The sequence below is a fragment of the Pteropus alecto genome, unplaced genomic scaffold (genome assembly GCF_000325575.1).
Source record: "Pteropus alecto unplaced genomic scaffold, ASM32557v1 scaffold22, whole genome shotgun sequence".
Classification (NCBI taxonomy): domain Eukaryota; kingdom Metazoa; phylum Chordata; class Mammalia; order Chiroptera; family Pteropodidae; genus Pteropus; species Pteropus alecto.
The window spans coordinates 8,308,314-8,328,482 of NW_006434839.1; the positions used below are offsets into that span (position 1 = coordinate 8,308,314).

At 33.6% G+C, this 20,169-nt stretch overlaps 1 protein-coding gene across 2 annotated transcripts in view; it reads right to left on the minus strand.

Annotated features, from left to right (window-relative positions):
- MKLN1 (muskelin 1) overlaps positions 1 to 20,169 on the minus strand; it is a 284,216-nt gene that overhangs the window by 33,589 nt on the left and 230,458 nt on the right. For both annotated transcript variants that reach the window (XM_006910511.2, XM_025045829.1), the window contains 3 exons: positions 14,300 to 14,512; positions 7,931 to 8,152; positions 5,258 to 5,387 (listed from right to left, as the gene is read on the minus strand). In XM_006910511.2, the coding sequence (XP_006910573.1) occupies positions 5,258 to 5,387; positions 7,931 to 8,152; positions 14,300 to 14,512 (565 nt within the window). The remainder of the gene's footprint in view (positions 1 to 5,257; positions 5,388 to 7,930; positions 8,153 to 14,299; positions 14,513 to 20,169) is intronic.

The window sequence follows — 20,169 nt, forward strand, 5'->3', positions numbered from 1 at the left end:
GGTCACTTACAGAGATGCAAGCTAAGGCTTAGACATTAAGTAATTTGCCGAAGGTTACTTTGACTAAAGACTGAGATAGGCTCTGGAAAGCTAAAACAGTGGTTCTCAATCCGGGGTACATATCAGAAATCCCTGATGTGGGGTGGAGGGGACAGGGGAGACAGACAAAGAAAGGAGGACAGGAAGAAGGGAGTAGAAAAGAAAGAAGAGAAGAATGAGAAGGAAAGGAGGCAAAGAAGGAGAGAAAGGAAAAGAAAGATGAGAGGGAAGGAAAAGGAAGGAGGAAAAGGAGGGAAGGAAGGGAGATGGAAAAAAAAAAAATGACAATAATTTCAGTTCTACTCTAATATGCCAACAGAGCCACTCAGGTTCCACAATTCCAAGTATAACTGTAACAGTTTTAGGTAGAGATACTTTTCCAAGTACAGTAGTTCTAACCAGATGCTCAACTCCGCATAAAAATCCTCAGTTAAAGCACCCATTATAAATACAGCCTTTGAACAATGCAATTTACAGGCATACTGTCAAAATTAACCATTTGGAAAATGTATATGTAGACAACAGAGAGATATTTTCAAAACGAATCAGATCAAGACCCTTTCAATAACCTATTGTATTTAGAAAAAAAAAAACAAAACTTACTGCATTTGTACAATGCACTGAATAATCAGACTCAACTATTTCTTTCACCTCATTTCATGCCAACTTTCAATTTCACTCTCAATTTGCATCAGCCCCAACTGTTTTTGGAACATGCTAAGTTCTTTCTAGCTTTGGGACCTTAGTATTTGCCCTTCTCAGTTCTTAGTTCTCCCTAATTTTCTACTTTTTGCCTTAAATCTTAAAGATTATCTCCCGAGAAATGGTCTTCCAACCTCTATCTAAAAAGGGACCTCCCAAGTTGTTCATTAGCATAGCCTCCAATTTTTTTCTTCTTCACAGTACATAGAAGGCAACTGTAGGTTTCTCTCCACTAGAATGTGAGTCTTTTCTGAGAAGGGATCTCATCACCCAGGTCCATAAAACACACTTGGCATATGTTGGCACTGACATATGTTGGGAGGGAAGAATGGAGAGGGTCAAACTTAGATGCTAGTAGGTAATCAACAAATATTATTAAATTAATGAATAAGGATTTGTTTGCATTGTGAGATAACTCACCATAAATCAATTAAAAATTAATGGTGATTCTGATTTCACAAAAGTTGATTATAGCAGTAATTAGGAAATGAATCCACTTGCCTTTTCTACTAATATCTCTAGTCCATGGTAATAAACTATAATGACGAAAAAGTGACAATTTAATAATAAATTTAAAATAGCAGACTAAAATTGTGCTAAATTTTATACAATAAATAAGTTTTAAAGTAGAAAATACGTCAATATGTTTCTTTTGCATCTGTTTATATTTTCCAAATTACCTACAAGAATATTACTTTTATAATTAAAACAAAATTGAAAAAAAAAGAACAATTATCACACCTTGTCTGCTCTAAAGCTAGCTATAACCATGAATGAATTATACTAATCATTTTTTAAAATCTTCAAATGAGTCATTAAAGCCTACTTATTAAAGTGAATTTTTCTACTAATTCTTAGCCACTATTACTCTTTGCCACTTTTTTTTTTAAATCTTGAGAAACAGTTTAGAATGGTGGGAAATAAACCTTCTTTGCACTCAAACTTCTAAATCCCAGCTCTACCTTTTTTTGGTTGTGTAATGTTGAATATATTACTTCAAGTTCAATTTTTCTCATATGGTAAACAAGAATATTACCACCAGTTGGAGATATTCATAAAGTGCCGTGATTAAGTGACTGGCATATGGTAAGATCTAAATAAAGATCTTAATCCATCGATACATTATCTACTAGCTAGATTATAAGTACTTTGAGATACCACAATCATCTTGTTCCACTGTATTTTAGTCTAGCACTAAGCCAGTGTGTATTAGTTTTCAATACCTATTTGTCAAATCAATCACTATCTTCTGGTAAAGCTACATTAACATTATGAGGAAGTATTACCTCTCCTCCTAGTTATTTTAATGGAAAGTTAGAATGACTTCTTAAAAGCTAGAGGAAGTCAAACATTAAATCATATACCTCTAGATTATCCTACAGTAGCAGAAAATAAATGAGTAAACAAATAAGAGACAATTTTAGATAGGCTAAGTAACGTTATTAGTCATTTACTGTATTTCTTTCCACATTTCTAAATAATAGCTTCGGCTGCTATTTTAGACATCACCTACTGACTCCTTGTTATAGATGAAGGTTTTTACTACACTGACACTACCCCCCATTCCCCTCACCCTATCCTCCCACTAAATTTTATCCAAATTTTTGGTTAAATTGTAGTTTTTGCATTATGATTAGAGAAATACTGCTCATCATAGAGCCAAGAAACAGACCGTGATGTCACCTTTCTCGTAAAAATTTTTGCTTTTCCTATTATGTTCCTCTCCGTAATCTTTTACATCGGATGTTATTTATCTATTAACTTTCTATTCCAAATGCTAAACATACCTAGAGAGTCTACTTTTATCTGGAAACCTCTCTTTTGGTGAAGAAGAGAAGTCTACTATGTTATGTCCTCCCACTCCAATTTGAACTAGATGCTCAGAGGTTTGCTGTGCAGGTATCATCTTGATGTCCCTTCAGTGCTTTCCTGTGTTAGATCCTTTTTCCCAGCTCCTATGTGTTCTTTTTATTTACTTTTGCTCCCTTTTGTTAGTGTATAAGGTGTAGTAACTTCCTAAGAAAGAACAAATAAAAAGATCTATCATTTTGTTTAATCTCGTGTAGCAGGCACTGTTGATTGCATGTCCCAATAGCCATTTTCAATTTCCTTCCGATATACTATATAAAGGCTGGAAAAGCTAAATGCTCACTTTCCCAGACTCTCTTGAAGCCAGGTTTCACAGTTCTAGTCAATGAACTGTAACTAGGGAGCTTTCTGGTCAAGTTTTGCTCTCCTTCCTTTTTTCCTGTCCGGAATGAAGACATGATGTTTGAGGTGCTTCAGCCAACTGCCACCACGAGGCTACAGCCATGTTAAGAATGGAAAAACAGAAAGATTAAAAAGAACTTGGGGGCCTTCATGACATTGCTCAAGTCACGGCATCAATCCCAGATTATCTTCATCTGGATTTCTTACTTTGTGAGAGAAAAGATTCTCTATTTGTTTAAGACATGGTTCTCTGGGTTTCCTATTACCTAGAATAAGGCAAACACATTCCACTAATAAATCTTATATGTCTAAAAATAGTATTTCTTCCCATTTGTTTCACAGGTATTTGGCCAGAAACAGAATTCTAGGTTGATGATAACTTTCCCTCAGAATTTTTAAGATCTTATTCCCCCTTATCTTATAGCTTCCAATGTTGCTGAGAATATCATTCTAGGTACAACATTCTAAGTCCTGTTCCTTTGGAATGTGACCTCATTTCACACTCGAAGCCTTGAAGATAGTCCTTTTATGCCTGATATGTGAAATTTCGCAACGCACAATGATGTGCCTTCGGAGTGAAGTTCTTGTTTTTTGTTTTTTTCTAAATTTGATGTACTGACTAACTTCTGTAGGGGGCCATTTATAAACCATTTATAATGGTTTTCAGTTTAAGGAAATTTTCTGGTACTTATTTTATAATCTAGTCTCCACCATTTTCTTTGTTCTCTATGACTGTAGAAATCCTTATTAGTTCAATATTGGACCTCCTGGATTGATTTTCTAAGACTCTTATTTTCTCTAATTTCCAACTCCATTTTTCAGATTTCTTACAACTCTTTTACTTTTTTATTCTAACAAAATTTATTTTCCAAAAGCTATTCCTAGTCTCTGGTCTTTGATTGCATCCTATTGTCATTTTACGGATGCAGAATCCTTTCCTCTAAGAAAATTGATCTTGACCATTATTTTCATTTACTTGTGTTCAGTGCATTACTCCAGATTTCTGTTTTCACATTTGTTTTGTGTTTGTCTCTTTCATGGTGAAGGCCCTAATACAAAAGATACTTAACTGACATTTCATTAAGAGTAAAGAAATAAAAAACTTAATTGAAAATAGTATGTGTACTGTGGCTACACTATACTGGGACTGGGCTGTGAAAGTGGCATTGTCCTGGGGACTAGGCAGCAAGATTAGCCATTTTATTGGAGGACTGGAGATCCCCAAACAACAGTATCCAAATATCTTTGCTCTGAAGCCATACATTTCCTCCAGAGAAGGTGACTCCAATCTTCTGCTAGGAAATGTGTCTAGCATCATAGGAACAGGGAAGTGGTTCGAAGTTCCACTATTTAATTTATAGGTTTAATCGTCCTATTTTCTTCTCTGTCCTCTCGGCCTCCACAGAGCCTCTATCATTTCATTTCCCCCAGAGAATAAAGTTCTAGCCTCTACCAAGTAGGAGGTATGGGAGAAGGATCCCGAGGGCCAACTACTTCATGCGCACTTTTTATTTTTTACTATGGTGCTATCATTAATAAAAAAAATTTTCCCTCCTAAATATGAACTATTTTAATAAAAGATCTGTTTTTTATAAATAATAGCTAAAAGGAAAAGCAAGCTGATCTAATTTCTCACCTTATTGTTCAAATTAGTCATTTTACACCACTGAGCCTTAAAGAAATACCATTCGTCTGTGTATACTAACCATTATCATAAGCAAAGTGACAAATATGTAGGGTATTAGTTAACACAGGTAGGGTAATTCATCCAAAATAAGATACATTTGAGAGTGAATATATTATTATGCCAGAGCAAGATGCATAAAACTGGGACTATCTCAAACCAATCACCCTATTACTAGGAGAATAACTTCTTGGCTGCTGAGCTTGTAAACGTAAACGGCATTACCAATTACGTGAAGCCCTTCCTCAGAACAAAGATATACTCTACTATGCTAGTGCCTAAAATATAAGTCGCTACAGAAAAAACAAAAGTGGAAAAGATTCGTAAATACAGAATACAGTTTTTAGGGTATTAACTCTTGTAAAGCTGCCCCCTCCCACAGCAAGCACACACATAATTACTTTAGAAATTCAGATAATTTTCTGTTTAAAAGAAATAATAATAATTCATATATTTTAAACAGAATTGGATAATTTAGCTGGTAGTTTTCTTCCTTTCACTCAGAATTACTTCAATTAAAGAAATGGGGAAAGGAGGAAGGAATGGTTAGACAATAGGCTACAGTCTTCTACCTAAAGTAGTTAAGTAGGATATGAGAGAAAAATTGCTAAATGCCTTTACCCATTCCAGAGTCTTTCTTGGTGCCATCTGATATTATGTCTACATGATCAGAGTCCACATCATAACTAAAGAAATCATTCAAATAGGTCTTCGATCGCTGGCCACCAAATACATATAAGCAACGATTTTTCTGAAAAATAAGAAAAAAAGGGCAAAGAACGGAGAAGGCTGTCATTTCCGTGAAGATTTCAGAATGAATTTTTAAAAATTTAAACCTCTAAAAAGTAATTTTATGACAGATTTCATGCAATGAAGTACTATGCTGGTACAAAGAGGAATGAGGAAGCTTTATATATACTGCTAAGAGGTGATCTCTAGCGTATCCTATTAAAGTAAAAAAAAGCACGGGGCAGAATAATATGTAGAAGGTGGTGCCTCTGCATAAGAAAGGAGAAAAAGGAATGTATATGTGTTCAAAAAGAAACAAAAGAAGGAAACTAATAAAGGACAGTTACCTATAGGAGAAGAGGCAGAACAGGAAGACAGGTATGAAAACCAAATCTCTAGGAAAGTACCTTGACTTACAGTTTTGCCTTTAGACCTAGGTATATGCTTTTATTTAACTAGAAAACCAAATTAACTTAAATGAAAAAAAAACTCTGATATTTGAAAAAAAAAAAGAAATAAACCTATCTGTATATAAAGATATGACCAAACAGAAAGATGATCACACAAAGAAGTAGTATTTCTAGTGATTTTAATTTATGTTTTTGACTATCCATCCTTAATGGGCTATATTCTCAACAGAAAAGTAATCAAAAAGCAATCTTAAACAGCATTCAGTGATTTTGTTGTTAGTTTTGTTATTCTGTAAACTATTAAAAACAGAACAAGTAAATATAATAATGACATTAAGAAGAATTTTAAACTTAAAAGATAAACAAATACAAAATCAAAGATACTAACTTAAAAACTCTATAATCTTTAATTTGAATTGGACACATCGGCATGAACTCATGATTCAATTCAATTTTTCTTATTAAAAAAGATATATATATGTATGTATACACACGCACACACATATGTATGGATATACTGTGAGAGGGGCACTCCTACTGGCCACAGAGAAAAAAAATGAGCATCAAAAAGAGCAATGACATCATTGGATTAAACACATCAAATACATAAAAATTGATGAGTTCATAATAATACTTAAAAAAAATCCATTAACTTTGGAGCCTCAACTCAATATGAAATGATAAAGGAAAAAAATTAAACATTTTATTGCCTATCCTGTGTGGTTTACATATCAGGATAGCCACATAGTTAATGAGTATTTTTTATAATAGATCACAGTTTATAAATGCAGAAGAAATGATACAATCGGAAAAATCACCATTTTACAACCTAGGCAATGACTATCAAAGGCTGCTAAAGCCATGAGGTCAAAAGTTGACTGAACTCAGTGAACAATTTTAATATCACCAAAAGTATGACAATTACACATTAAATGCCTCTTGATATTTTGCAATCAGATCACCTATGAAGTATTTTTGTATCTCTCATCCCCATCACCTCCCTTCAAAAAGTGGAGATCTGAAATCAAGACTCGGAATTTAACTACCAGCTTAAAGAAAATATGGAGGATAAAAGATCATGTTAAATATTATGATGATGATGATAAAATCAGCCATATCAAGAATATAGGAAATTCTAAAGCACAGAGATTCAGTTTCTTTAACAAATAAGTGGTATGTGGGGGAAAAAATAGGAAGTATGAGTACTGTTACAGAGATTAAAAGGGATTTAAGAGACTTAACAACCAAATGTAGCATGCAGACCTTTTATGAATCCTGACTCAAATAAACCAACTATGAAAAGTTGCTTCAGAAAAATACCATGTATTAAATGATATTAAGAAATTGCTTTTACTTTGGTTATGTCTTATATTTGTATTGCGATTATGTTTTTAAAAAGTCCTTATCTGTTAGGGATACAGTATGGCATTTACAGGTATAATGATACAAAGTCTAGATTTGCTTTAAAATATCCCAGCACAATACAATTTAAGAATAAACTTAAAAATCAAAGAAACATCAGAAAGATTAATGAAATATAAGTAGAGTAGATACATGAAAAGTGAAGAAAGGAAGACTGATAACTCCTGCACCTGATAAACGAGTACATAGAAATTTATCATGCTCTTCTCTTCACTTGGTCTGTTTAAAATATTCCACAATATATTTTAAAAATTATGTTCACAGAAAGAAGGCCAAGTTTTCACTATAACACGTGAAAAGGTTAAAGAAAGTCTGTATGTTGATTTTACTGATCAATTTTAATTCTAATTCTATAAAGTCAATTCTTAATTATTCACGCTTAATGAAGAGCGGGGAAAATAAGAACATAAAAAACTGATCTTCTAGTTACTAAAAGAAATCAATAACTAGAAAGGTATAAGAAAGAGAAAAGGCTGCAATATCTATATAAGCAGTGAAGTTAGTCATAAGAGTGCCTAGATTACTTTCAGGTGATAACTACTTGGGAATTACTAAATTGATAGGAATGAGTTCACTATTAAAAGTTTTATTTTTGTCTATCATTGCTAACACTAATCATTTATTTCTAATGCAAAGTTTGGATCTCCTACTAATGAATCAGATTTTACCACTTCTTTTCCTATTGAGATACACATGACAAAATAAGATAATACAATATACAGAATATTCTTACTGAGTGAAATAGCATGCAGTGTCCTATCCGAGACTGGATGTCCTCAGGCCCAGCATTACAGGAGTCCTCTCGAAGAAGTTTCCAGGTTTGACATTGACAGTTGAAAGCAAACAACCCACTGAATTGTGGTTCACTGGCTCTGCTGTCGTCTACGCTGCCATTACATGTCAAAATTCTACCACCAAAGGTGTAGATCATATGTTTTTCTGAGTCCATACACATCTATCAGAACAAGGCAACAGATTGAACCGTTTTAGATTGTTCCTGTCGTATGTGCTAAAACGAACCAATGTGTGCAGTTTTAGATTCTCAAAAAAACTAAACTTCAACTAATAACATAAAGACCACCCCTGTTTATCATATGTACTTATTGCAATACTGCTCACCACCTGGCAGATTCAGGATGAATTTCTAAATACTTTTTCATGTTTCCATTTTTCTCAGTAGGAGTAAAATATGTTGCGTTAAAGGGCTTTATGTTTTCTTGAAACTGCATGATTTTTACCAAATCAACCAAGAATGCATGAGGTACTGATTTATAAACCTAACAGTAAATACAGATCATACTCTCAGTAAATAGTGATCACACCCTCCTTTTCATCCTTATAAAAACTCCTTTCTATTCTAGGTAAGCATCCAATTAATCTTGCTACCATTTAATGAGCAGATATGTGAATAAGTGATTCACATATGTGAAGCAGCTAAATACATTTCACGGCATTTATTTTATAAAACTCTTCAAATTATGTTACAAAATACAGTAACACAAACAAAAGACATTTATAGCAATCAGTCTTCAGACTGATATCTACGTTGTGATGACTCTTGCCTTCTTTTAACACAATACCATAAATTTAATTTTCTCTGAGGTAATATGTTATACAACCCATGTTCAAAAGCCAATCTTGATTCTTTGATTCATTTAACTCAAGGAGATTATAGCTTTTCATAAAAATATCTCTGGGAAAACAGCTATTTCTCACTAGACAATAAGAATTAAATTCTATTTCAAAGAATATATATGTCCAAGTTGGGAATTAGATGTTGAACACAAGTGACATTTACATTTAAAGAATAAATTGTGTACATAAAACATCTATTATTTTGCTAAAGCACAAATACTAGCCATTGTATGTTAACTTCTCTTCTCCCATCAAATTACTTCTGCTATTTATTTTGGACTGTTTTTAATAAAAAGCTATTTTAATAATTGCAAAGACTTTTAAATTAATATTAAAAAGAAAAGATTCTAGCATCTCCTAATCTTTACATAGCACTAAAAAGAACCACTCACTGGCCATTTCCCAGGTTTCCGGCACACTTCCATAAATTAAGATGAAAATCTATTTCTCAAGGGTGAAATCTTTGTGAATAAGGTTGCAAAACTGAAATGTCAAAGTTTTCATGTTCCTGGTACTCCAAAGAAAGTGCTCCTACTTTTTAATCTTAAATGATTCTATCATTAAAAGCAATCCATATATTGCTGAAGACAACTCACTATGGCCTCATTCACCTACTATATATATCACTGTCTAGGACTTCACTGAAGCTGAGTCACATTACCCTGTCCTAAATACTTAAGGCTCAAATCTCTCCAAATACCTGGGGATCATGCTGAAAATCCTGAGGGATCTACATGATGTGAGCCAATTTATATTTTCACAGACTCATACTAATTTTGGCCAATCTCTGTTACCAGGTTTCCTACAGTTATCGAGCCCCTATGGTTCTACTTCATATGGCTACAAAGGGAGTTTCTCTTTCCTTGTGGAGATATTTAATGTACTTAGTCTCATTTGTTTGCCTAAAAAAGTAACCAGTTTTTTCTCTGTGGCTTTTAGGATTTTCTTTTAATCCTGAGTTCTGAAAAGTCATTAAGAGTATCTAGATAGGGATATTCTTTTTCATTCATCCTGATCTGCACTTCATTCTGACAACTGTCTTCGGCTCTAGAAGTTTTCTTCATTTTGCCTTGCGATTATGTTTTGGCCTGCATTCTCTTCTAGAACTCCTAGTAGGCAGTAATGAAACTTCATGACTTTTGCTCTGTTTGACTTATCTCTCATAATTTCAGCTCATTAATTTAGTAACCATTTAGAGGTGACTGTGGCTGTTCTGCTTTTTAGTTAATTTACTGAGGTTTTTATTTTGAATCAATTTATAATTTTTCTAGATCTGTCTTTCTCATGGATGCAATAGCCTCCTGAATTGCTCTAAAAATATCACTTATCTTAAAGGTCTCTTCAGTTTAGAATACTGCTTTTCTTTGTTAATTCTTAATTTGTTGAGTTCAGCACTCCTGATTCATGGTATGAACTATCTTCAAATATTTGGATTTTTTGTTGTTGTTCTAGTCCTTATTGTATCTGAGAATCCCTAGTCACCCGCCTGTTGCATATACAGTAGCCTGCTTCAAGGAATTGGGTGGGGAGAAATGAGATGTGATGTTGTGGGGGGTTCCACTGGGGATTCCTCCAGTGCCCCTGGGAGTATTGCTCTATCTTTCTAGCTCCAATGTCCACATTCAACATGAGTTCACAATTATGTGCTACTCAGTCAAACTGAAGAAGGCCCTGATGTTCAGTCTCCAACTGATCATCTAATGTTTGCCCTAGCTAAATAAACTCTGAGAATCAAGCTGCTGCAATCTTACACACTCCAGTTTCTTCTGGTTGGATCGGATCTTATCCGCTTTCTACCTTAAAGGAATTTTTGCCCCTCCTCCAAATTTCTAAGTTCTCCAAGCACATTCTTTCTTGTTTTTCAACACTGTTACTAATGTATTCTCTTGTCATTTCACAGGATGCGGGGCAGGAGGACAGTAAATGTTCAGCCTGCCAATGATCCACACTGACCTAGGGAGAATGTCAATGAGCTGAGATCTCCAATCCGTTGACTAAAGTTTCTCCTGCCATTTCTTGGCTAGCTTGTATTCCATTTTCTAGTAATGTCTTCAAAAAGTGTTCAAACTTGAAGGACAGTTTGGCTAGATATAAAATCCTTGACTCACACTGTCGTTTCCTGAATACCTTCCAGGTGTTGCTCTATTGTTTTCCTGGCACTGAATTTAGCTGTAGAGAAATCTGTTACCAGTCTCATTTTATTTCTCTTTTAGGTGACCTGATCATTTTGCCTATTTGCCCTGAATAATGGCTTCTTTATCTTTGAAATTCAGTGTTACTAACACATGTCTTAGAGTTGAATGCCTTGGTCAATTTTCCCTGAATACAGCATGTCCTTTTGATATGTAGAATAGTCTTCTTTCTTTAGGAAAGTTGTCTTAAATTTTATTTATAAATATTTGTTCTGTTCCATTGTTCTGTTTTCTGTCTTTAATGTCTCTAGTTATATGTATATTGGCTTACTTTTACCTGTCTTCTTCATAATTTTCTGGCTAATCCTTTTTCTATCCTTATTCCATTATTATCTGCTCTTCTATCCTATATCATATCCCATTTCTATCCTATATGATCCTTCCTATTCTTCATTATGTTCCTTGTAGATTAGTCTTCATTTTTAAAAGTATTACTATGTTTTTCTTCACTTTCTTTCCTGAGTTTTACCAGGTCCAGTTTCACCTGCTCCTATTATTTGTTCATCTCATCAGCATTCTTGAATTTATGCTTTATAGTTTTCTTCAGTTTCAAGCTTCATTAAGTTATTTAATTCATGTTCAGATACTGAAATATAATTTACATTTGCTGTTGTGTGAAGATTTTTTGCTGTTCTTTTTCTTTTTATTGTTTTTCTTTAGAGTACCCCTCTAAAGATTTGGTGTTTATTGCTTTTTAGGTTTTTACATTTAAATAAGTTGAATTTCCCTGTACCAGATAATTTCTCCTCTAAAGATTTGGTGTTGATTGCTTTTTAGGTTTTCACATTTAAATAAGTTGAATTTCCCTGTACCAGATAACAGAGGGTTTCTATGAAAGGGTAATTTTCTTGCTCAAGGACTCCCTCCTCTGTTGCTACTGAATTAAATAGCTTCTTCAAAATATGGTGTTTCTGTAAAGCCACGTCTTCTCTAACTCCATGAACCCTCATCTGGTTTAGGGAGCTTCTATCTCAAGCCCTGAGCTCCCCCAAATCCTTCACCAGCCATTGCAAAAGGAGCCAATGGTCCTTACTTGTCATGGTGTTTCCTGTACTTTTAGAAGATGGTGCTTTCTGACACCTACCACCTCTGGGCCTTTCTGGGTACTTTCCACATGATATGTTACTGACTCCCCCAATGGCTGCCCTGGGTTCAACTTTCTGCCCTGCTCACGATACTTCCCATTAAGATGTACCTCTGCTAGAGGCGCCCTCTGCATTCCTAGTTCTCCCCCATTATACTGTTGTGGGCTTTAATACAGGTTCTGGATATTTCAGCTGTTTTTGGCTAAACTTACAAGAAATTAGGAGTTTTCTTTGGCTCCTGGTTTTGCTGAATATGTGATCTGCATGTGTGTTTTTAAAATCTTTTTTGTTTGGTTCTCATTATTCCTGAAAATCACACAAAGCAACAACATGGAAAGCTTCGGAACTAACCTGCCACTATGTTCTTAAGAAACACAAAAGCCTCTGAATTAAAAAAGTTTTAATATGTTAAATTAAAAATGACAATGTAACTTTTAAACATATCTTAATGCCTCTTTCTCTTTTAAACATATCTTAATGCCTCTGTCTCACTTAAGTGTCAAATCTTAAAGTGTCAAGAACAACCCCAAGTAATTTTTGGAGTTAAGTTCCAATATATAACTTTATTTGCATGAAATAGAAGAGAAAATGAAGGCTTACACAGATTGTGTAATTGTTCAAGGTCACAGACCTAGTTGTTAGCTGAATTAGCACTGAAAAATCTGTTTTTTTCCACCCCTGCTGTTCTGCTATAACATCTAATCAGTTGAAAACCAAACATTATTTAATAGAACTTAGCTTCCAAGCAACAATCATTTTATAAAAGTCTGGAGAAACAAAGGCTATATACAAGGACAATATACGTGTTATACTCAGACTACCCCTAAGCCACTCTTTTTTCAACTTATAAAAATAAAGACATAAGTATCTTTTGTGAAAAAATTTGTAACCAGTCAAAAGCAAGAAAATAAATTGTTTCCCTCACAATGTTATCTGCTGATGTTCTGTTTTTAAAAGATCAGAACAAGCCAAACTTTTTTTTTGAGTACTTATTTTCCACATGAAAACACTGAGGATGTCAGCAGGGAAGTACAAAGCTTTGCAGAGTTCAGTTACATAGAGCCAGCAGACGTTCCAAATTCAATTTGGGAGTACTTTGAAGACTAATGTTTTTGATTTTCCACCCACTACTTACTTGATAGGTACATAACCCACTCCTCTTTTACTTACCATTCTCCTAATAATAACCTCTTGTTAATATAAATATAGCAGTAGGATAATTTCAAAGCAAAGAATTAACAAAAATCTGTAAAGGAACAATAAATAAAGACTTGGGTTTTAACTTGTATATAAGATAGGAGATAAAATAGGCCTAAGCTCGATTCTATCATAATTCTAGCACCACCTTCCATTTTTAAAGTACAAGATAATTCTATGTTCATTAATATAACGTTATAGATTTTTAAAAGTCTTTTTCTCCCCCATACTCCAAAAACACTTTGGACCTGGGTTGAATCTATTTATAGGATTCAAAGTTACTTTACTATTTTGTTTGAGGTACTGAACTATACTGAACTGATATGGAATAAGTATTCAATGCAAATTCAATGGTAATGACACTGACGGGGATGGTGATGAGAACTATATGCATATTAATATTAAAATGGCTTACAATATCACCATCTGTATTATAGTTTTCTTGTGTACCTCATCATTATACGATTTTTACTGATGTTGAGTTTAAACTTCATCTAGTTTATGACAAATTCCTGTTTTATAACGAGTTTCTGACTACGTACAAAAGTAAATATGTTACACTTGAATTGGAAGAAAAGCCCTAGATTTAAATTCTTGAACTCATTATAAAGTAATTTTAAATTTCTACCAGGAATACTGAAAAAAAAAAAAAGTTTTAAAAGGGCACATTGTTACTGTTATAATTTATGGATATTTATAAAACTAAATTTATTTTTCCTAATACGTACTGCTCTTTCTACTCTACCTATAGTTTTTATAAATCCACAATTGTGTTCTGAGATCTTAGTATTTTATCCTGAACTAAAAAAGAGAAAAAAAATTTTAAGAGTAACTTTATACCTCCTGAAAAAATAGTTATTTTTATTATCTGTCATAGGTCTTTGTAATGGAAATCACTAACAGACAACTCAGCATAACATGTGAAATAAACCCTAAGAGTAAGAGTTACTAAGCACTAATTAATTCTATCATATATTGATCTGTGCACCAAACCTGATGATCAAACACCAATTTCGGCCCTCCATCAGCAGCAGTATCTTCACTGAGTAACATCCATGTATTTGTGTCAATGTCATAACGGTAGAAGTCACTTTTCAGAGATTTGCTGTTCCTCACAGAGGAATCCAAATAACGCCCCAATGTGTAGATTTGCCTTCGTTGAATGTCAATACACATTTTATGACATGATCTGGCACTAGGACCATTCTGTGGAGAAAAAAAGAAAAGAAAAAATTCAAAGAATTTGAACCTAGGTTCAAAGAAAATAAAATTAAATGTCCCTTTTTGTTGACTTTCATTATAAGGTTTGCTCAGAAACTCACGGCAAGTCAACTAATATAAGTCCAACACTAGGCTTAAATATCTTTTAAAAAAAAGTAAAAGAAGCAGTAGGAGATACAAATCTTACCTTAGAAATGCTTAAAATCTACCAGGAAAGATGAGATGAACTATGCTGTACTGCATGGCACTCTGTTTATAACACTTATATGGCTTCTATTATATACTCCATTGTATTTTAATCATTTATGTACGGAGTTTAATTCTCTAGTATATGTCAATCTACTTAAGGACACATTGGTCTTTTAAAATATTTTTCATCAGAACTTCTCATCAGAATCTAGCGCAAAACAGGCACTCCAAGAATATTTAGAATCACTGAATTTCAGAACTAGAAGGAACTTTAATATAATTTCTAGATTAATTATCTCCTTTTAAAGATGAGGAACTCTAAGCCAAAAGACAAAAGGTATCCTCCTGAAAGCTAGTATGGCTACTGACAGACGCAGACGGAGAATCCAAGTCTTTAAATTCTTCATCCTCTCTTTATATTATATAAAACTGACTCTTCTGACTGAATAAATAACACAACTAGAGAACAATATGAAGAACAGTATATTAGCAACAAAAATTAATTAGTTGAGATCATTTGTATCTCAGAACTGAATAAAAGATAAAACAATATTATAGTGTAAACTAAAATTGAGTTCATGGAAAAAAAAACTTCAATTAGGCAGGGCTGAATTTGTTGAAAGGGGAAAAAGGAAACAGAACTATTATTTATTAAATAGCTTCTAAATTATGTATATTATTATTATCTGGATGTATATATTTCATTTAATAAATATAACAACTCAATAAAAGAAATATTATCACTTCTTCACAGAATCTAAACAATTTGTCGATAGTCACAAAACTATGACATAAGGTAGAGAATCTAAGCCCCGCTAGTCTACACCTAGATAATCTAAATGTAACCTGGGCAAAAACTGTTCTTTCCATTATTCCAGATTGCTTTTTCCAGAAGATAAGAGAAAGAAAAGCAAAAATATACTTCATACAATGTGTGTGGTTATGACTGAGATGAAGAATTCTTGCTGCAGAAATAAGAGAGTTGAAGTGTAAGGTAGAAACAGGAAGTCTGTTTGTGACCAAGAGAGGAGTGACCAAGAGAGGAGACAGGATATAATCTTGCAAACAATAAAAAACTATTATAGGTTTTTAGAGCAGGACATAAGATTTAAAAAGCAGTATTATGGGAAGAGTAATCTAGCATTATTATTTAGATTAAATGAAGGAATAAGGCATTAGGTATGAAGAACAGTCTGACATTAGTGTTATTAAATCAGATATTAATTTAAATCCGCATTTTAGTATTCATACCAGTTACTATTTTAAAACTTATTTTTAAAGATTTTTGTCAATCTTTAGTAAATAAGGTGAAAATATTATTTACAAATAATTTCTTCCATAATTAAATAATCTCAAAAACAAAGATGAATATATAATAAATTGATGATATATTTCCTAGAGTGTGAAATTTGAAATTGAATAGGAGAGTAACAGAACTTCTTACTTCAGCTTAATTAGCACAAGTGCTATTAAAATGTTGAACAATTATTCTCTAAGTTAAAAGAAAATAACGAATAGGAATAGAATAGAAAACAGACAAAATTAACAAAGTTGGTTTTTGGAAAGATTAATAAAATTATAAATATTAGCAAGACTAATTTTTTAAAAATGAAAATACAAATTGCCAATGTCATAAATGAAAGCAGAAATATTACTAGAGGCTCACTAGAAGTTGAAAAGAATTAAGGGACTATTATGAAAAACAAGAAAAATCTGACAATATAGATAAAATAGGCATATTCCTTGAAAAAAACTTACCTTGTCAAAATTGACACAGGATGAAAGAGAAAATATGAAGTCATTATCTCTACTAAAAAATTGAACTCATAATTTAAAATCTTCCCACAGAGAATGCCATTCCTACTTATAAGCACTAGCAAATTTTATCAAACACTTAAGGAAGAAATAATACCAATTTTACATAAAATTTTTCAAAAACAAAGGGAAATACCTTCTCTATTTGTAATCTATATTCTAGTCCATTCCTAATTTATTTTATGAGGACAACATAACACTGAAACCAAGCAACAATTATCACAAAGGAGGAGGAGGAGAAATAATAAACAGGCAGCTAGTATACCTCAAGCACTGAGATACAAAAACCAATGTTTAACAAAATATTAACAAATTGAATGCAGCAATATATAAAAAGGATATTTCATGATTAAAAGGAGTTTATCTCAGAAATGCAAAGTTGATTTACATTTGAAAATCGATCAGGCTAATTCACCACATTAACAGAATTAAAGGTAAAAAACATGATATTATCAATATATATAAAAAGAATTTAATAAAATCCAACATATTCATGAAAAGTCACAGCTACTAGGACTAGAAACTTCCTAAATCTGATAAATAATGTATAAAAATCCTAAATCTAATTTTTCGCTTAATGGTGAACTATTGAATGCTTTCCTGTAGGATCTGTAACAAGATAAGGATATCTATTCCCACTTCTTTTATTTAACACTGTACTGCAAGTCCAAGTCAGTGCAATTAGGCATTAATTTAAAAAATAAAATAGAAAGTTATGATAGAAAAAGAGTAAAAAGAAATAAAACTGTCCCTATTCATAGATGACATGACTGTTGAAAAATCCTAAGAAATCAACAAAGAAACTATTAGAAATAATAAGCAGATTTAGAAAAGAAACATACAAAGCCAATATTAATGAAAAACCATTTACTTCTCTATACTAACAGCAAACAAATGGAAACTTTAAAAAATTAAGTTCTATTTAAAATAGCAAAAAAAAAAAAAACAAAAAAAACAAAAACCGCTGGAATTAATTTAATAAAAATAGCCAACCTCTAACCTTGAAATTTCAAGAGTGCTGAGATATTAAAGAAGACTGAAGTAAATGGAGATTTAACTATGTCCATGGATCTCTCCCCTTGAAACAACAATATGCTGAACATCTAAAACTCAACAAAAAACACCCAAACTGCACACCAGCACATCTGAGCATGGGATCTGCGCATAAGAGCTACCACAGGTTAGAACCCCGGGTGCTGGGCGGTGGACTGGGAGAAATAAAGAAGTTGCCTCTCTCAGCCGCTAGAGCTCCCTGCAGGAGGAAGGGGGAGATGTGAAGATGCAGTGACTTCCCTGATCAGCCTGCCTGGAAGTGCCGGAACTTCTAGCAGCCGGCGGCAGGACCCAGTCATCAGGGCAGAATGCAGAGAAGTAGGATGGGGCTGCAGAGAAACAACAGTTTTTATTGGCTGCGGTTGCAAAACCGAGGCTAAGCCACAGCCTCCAACTCCCAACCCAGAGGGCCCCACCCCCCATATTCTACGAGAACGATAACCACAGAGCCCCAGGGGAATCTGAGCAAACACTACTGAAACTGTTGCTAACACTGACAGGGGTTGAAACTGAGAGTAGCAAGTGTGATTAAAATCTACAAGAAAATAAAAAAGATATTTAGGCTTTATACAAAGCAGGGATCCAAGAGGCTTAGACGCCATCTACTGGAAACCAAAAGAAAAGTGCCTTCTTTGCAATAGGCTAAAGAGAACTTTATATAATAAATCTTTCTTGAAAAACAACAGAATACACTTCCAGTAATGCTCAGGCGGAGAAATAGTCCATTAAACACTATGAACAACCACAGTGACAAGGCATCTCAGAAAGAAAGAGAAAAATCTCCAGAAAATGAGCTTATAGATGTAGAAATATGCGACTTAAAATGACAGACAATTCAAGATGATACTTCCGAAAAAACTCAATGAGATCCAAAACAACTCAAATCAACAATTTCAGGAATTGAAAAAACAACTAGATGAGTAGAGAGAGGAGACTGACACCCTCAAAAAGAACCAAATAGAACTTCTTGAGATGAAGAACACACTGCAAGAGGTGAAAAATGAAATAACAAGCTTAGTAAATAAAGTCAACCAAATGGAGGAAAGGATGAGTGATATCAAAGACAGAAATCTAGAAATAATCAGAAGGAAGAAGTGAGACACCGAAGAACGAAAAATAATGAAAGAGAAATACAAGAACTATCTGATACCATCAGGAGAGGAAACATAAAAAGAATGGACATTACCGAAGGTGAGGAAAAGGAGCAGAGACTAGAAAGAATTTTCAGACAAATAGTGAACGAGAATTTCTAAGGAATGAGCTGGAGCTTGGAATTCAAGAAGTCAACAGAACACCAGTTAATCTCAACCCAAAAAGACCATCAACCAAGACACATTGTATTAAAGTTATCAAAAATCAATGACAAAGACAGAATTCTCAGGGCAGCCAGGGAAAAGATGATGGTAACATATAAAGGAAAATCCACTAGATTACCCTCAGACTTCTCAGCACAAACCTTACAAGCCAGAAAGGAATGGAATCAAATATTTAAACTATTAAGTGAAAGAAACTACCAGCCTAGAATAATGTATCCAGCTAAGATCTCCTTTAGCTATGAAGGAGAAATTAAGACATTTCCAGATATACAAAAATGGAGGGAATTCTCCACTATGAGGCCTGCACTACAGGAAATACTGAAAGGCGCCAGAAAATCAAATCTAAAACAAAATAACAAAACAAAACAAAAAAATGCATAATTAGGGGTAAAGTGACTATCAGGCAAATAGAAGCAAGGAGTACAAGCCTTACTAAGAACAGGGCATTATAAGCTTAAATAATAAGAGAACTGCTACAGCAAGATAGTAATGAACATTCAGCATACATAGGGATAAACTGAGATATCAATGACTGACAAAGGGAGGATTCAAAGATCCAAATTCGCAAAGGGGAATGGAGATAAGGCACAGGCAGAAGAAAATGAACGATTGTATATATGTAACTATCCTTTTCATATTCGTAATGATAACCACACCCCAATGATTCATAACTGAAGTATATAACATAAAAGAAGAAGAACCAGAGGGAAACCCCACAAAAGTCAACCAAAATAAAGAAAACAGAAACACAAGGACAAGGAAGCAATGGAAACACTGAGCTACCAGAAAGCAAAAGAGAAAATGGCTGTAGGAAGACCTCATATGTCAATAATTACACTAAATGTAAATGGACTGAACTCACTAATAAAAAGGCACAGAGTTGCAGCATGGATCAAAAAACAAAACTCAACCATACACTGCCTCCAGGAGACACATCTCAGCTCCAAAGACAAATGTAGACTCAGTGTGAAAGGGTGAAAAATGATATTTCAAGCAAATGGCATCTAGAGAAAAGCGGGAGTAGACGAAAAAGAAAATAAAAAGGTAAATAAAGATACTGAGGGACACTTCATAATGATAAAGGGAATCATGTACCAAGAAGACATAACAATTACTAATATCTAATCTATTGATCAAGGAGCCCCAAAATATAGAAAGCAATTACTAACAGAACTAAAGAGAGAAACAGACCAAAACACTATCCTAGTAGGGGACCTAGATACCCCACTGTTGGATATGGACAGATCATTCACACAGAAAATCAATCAG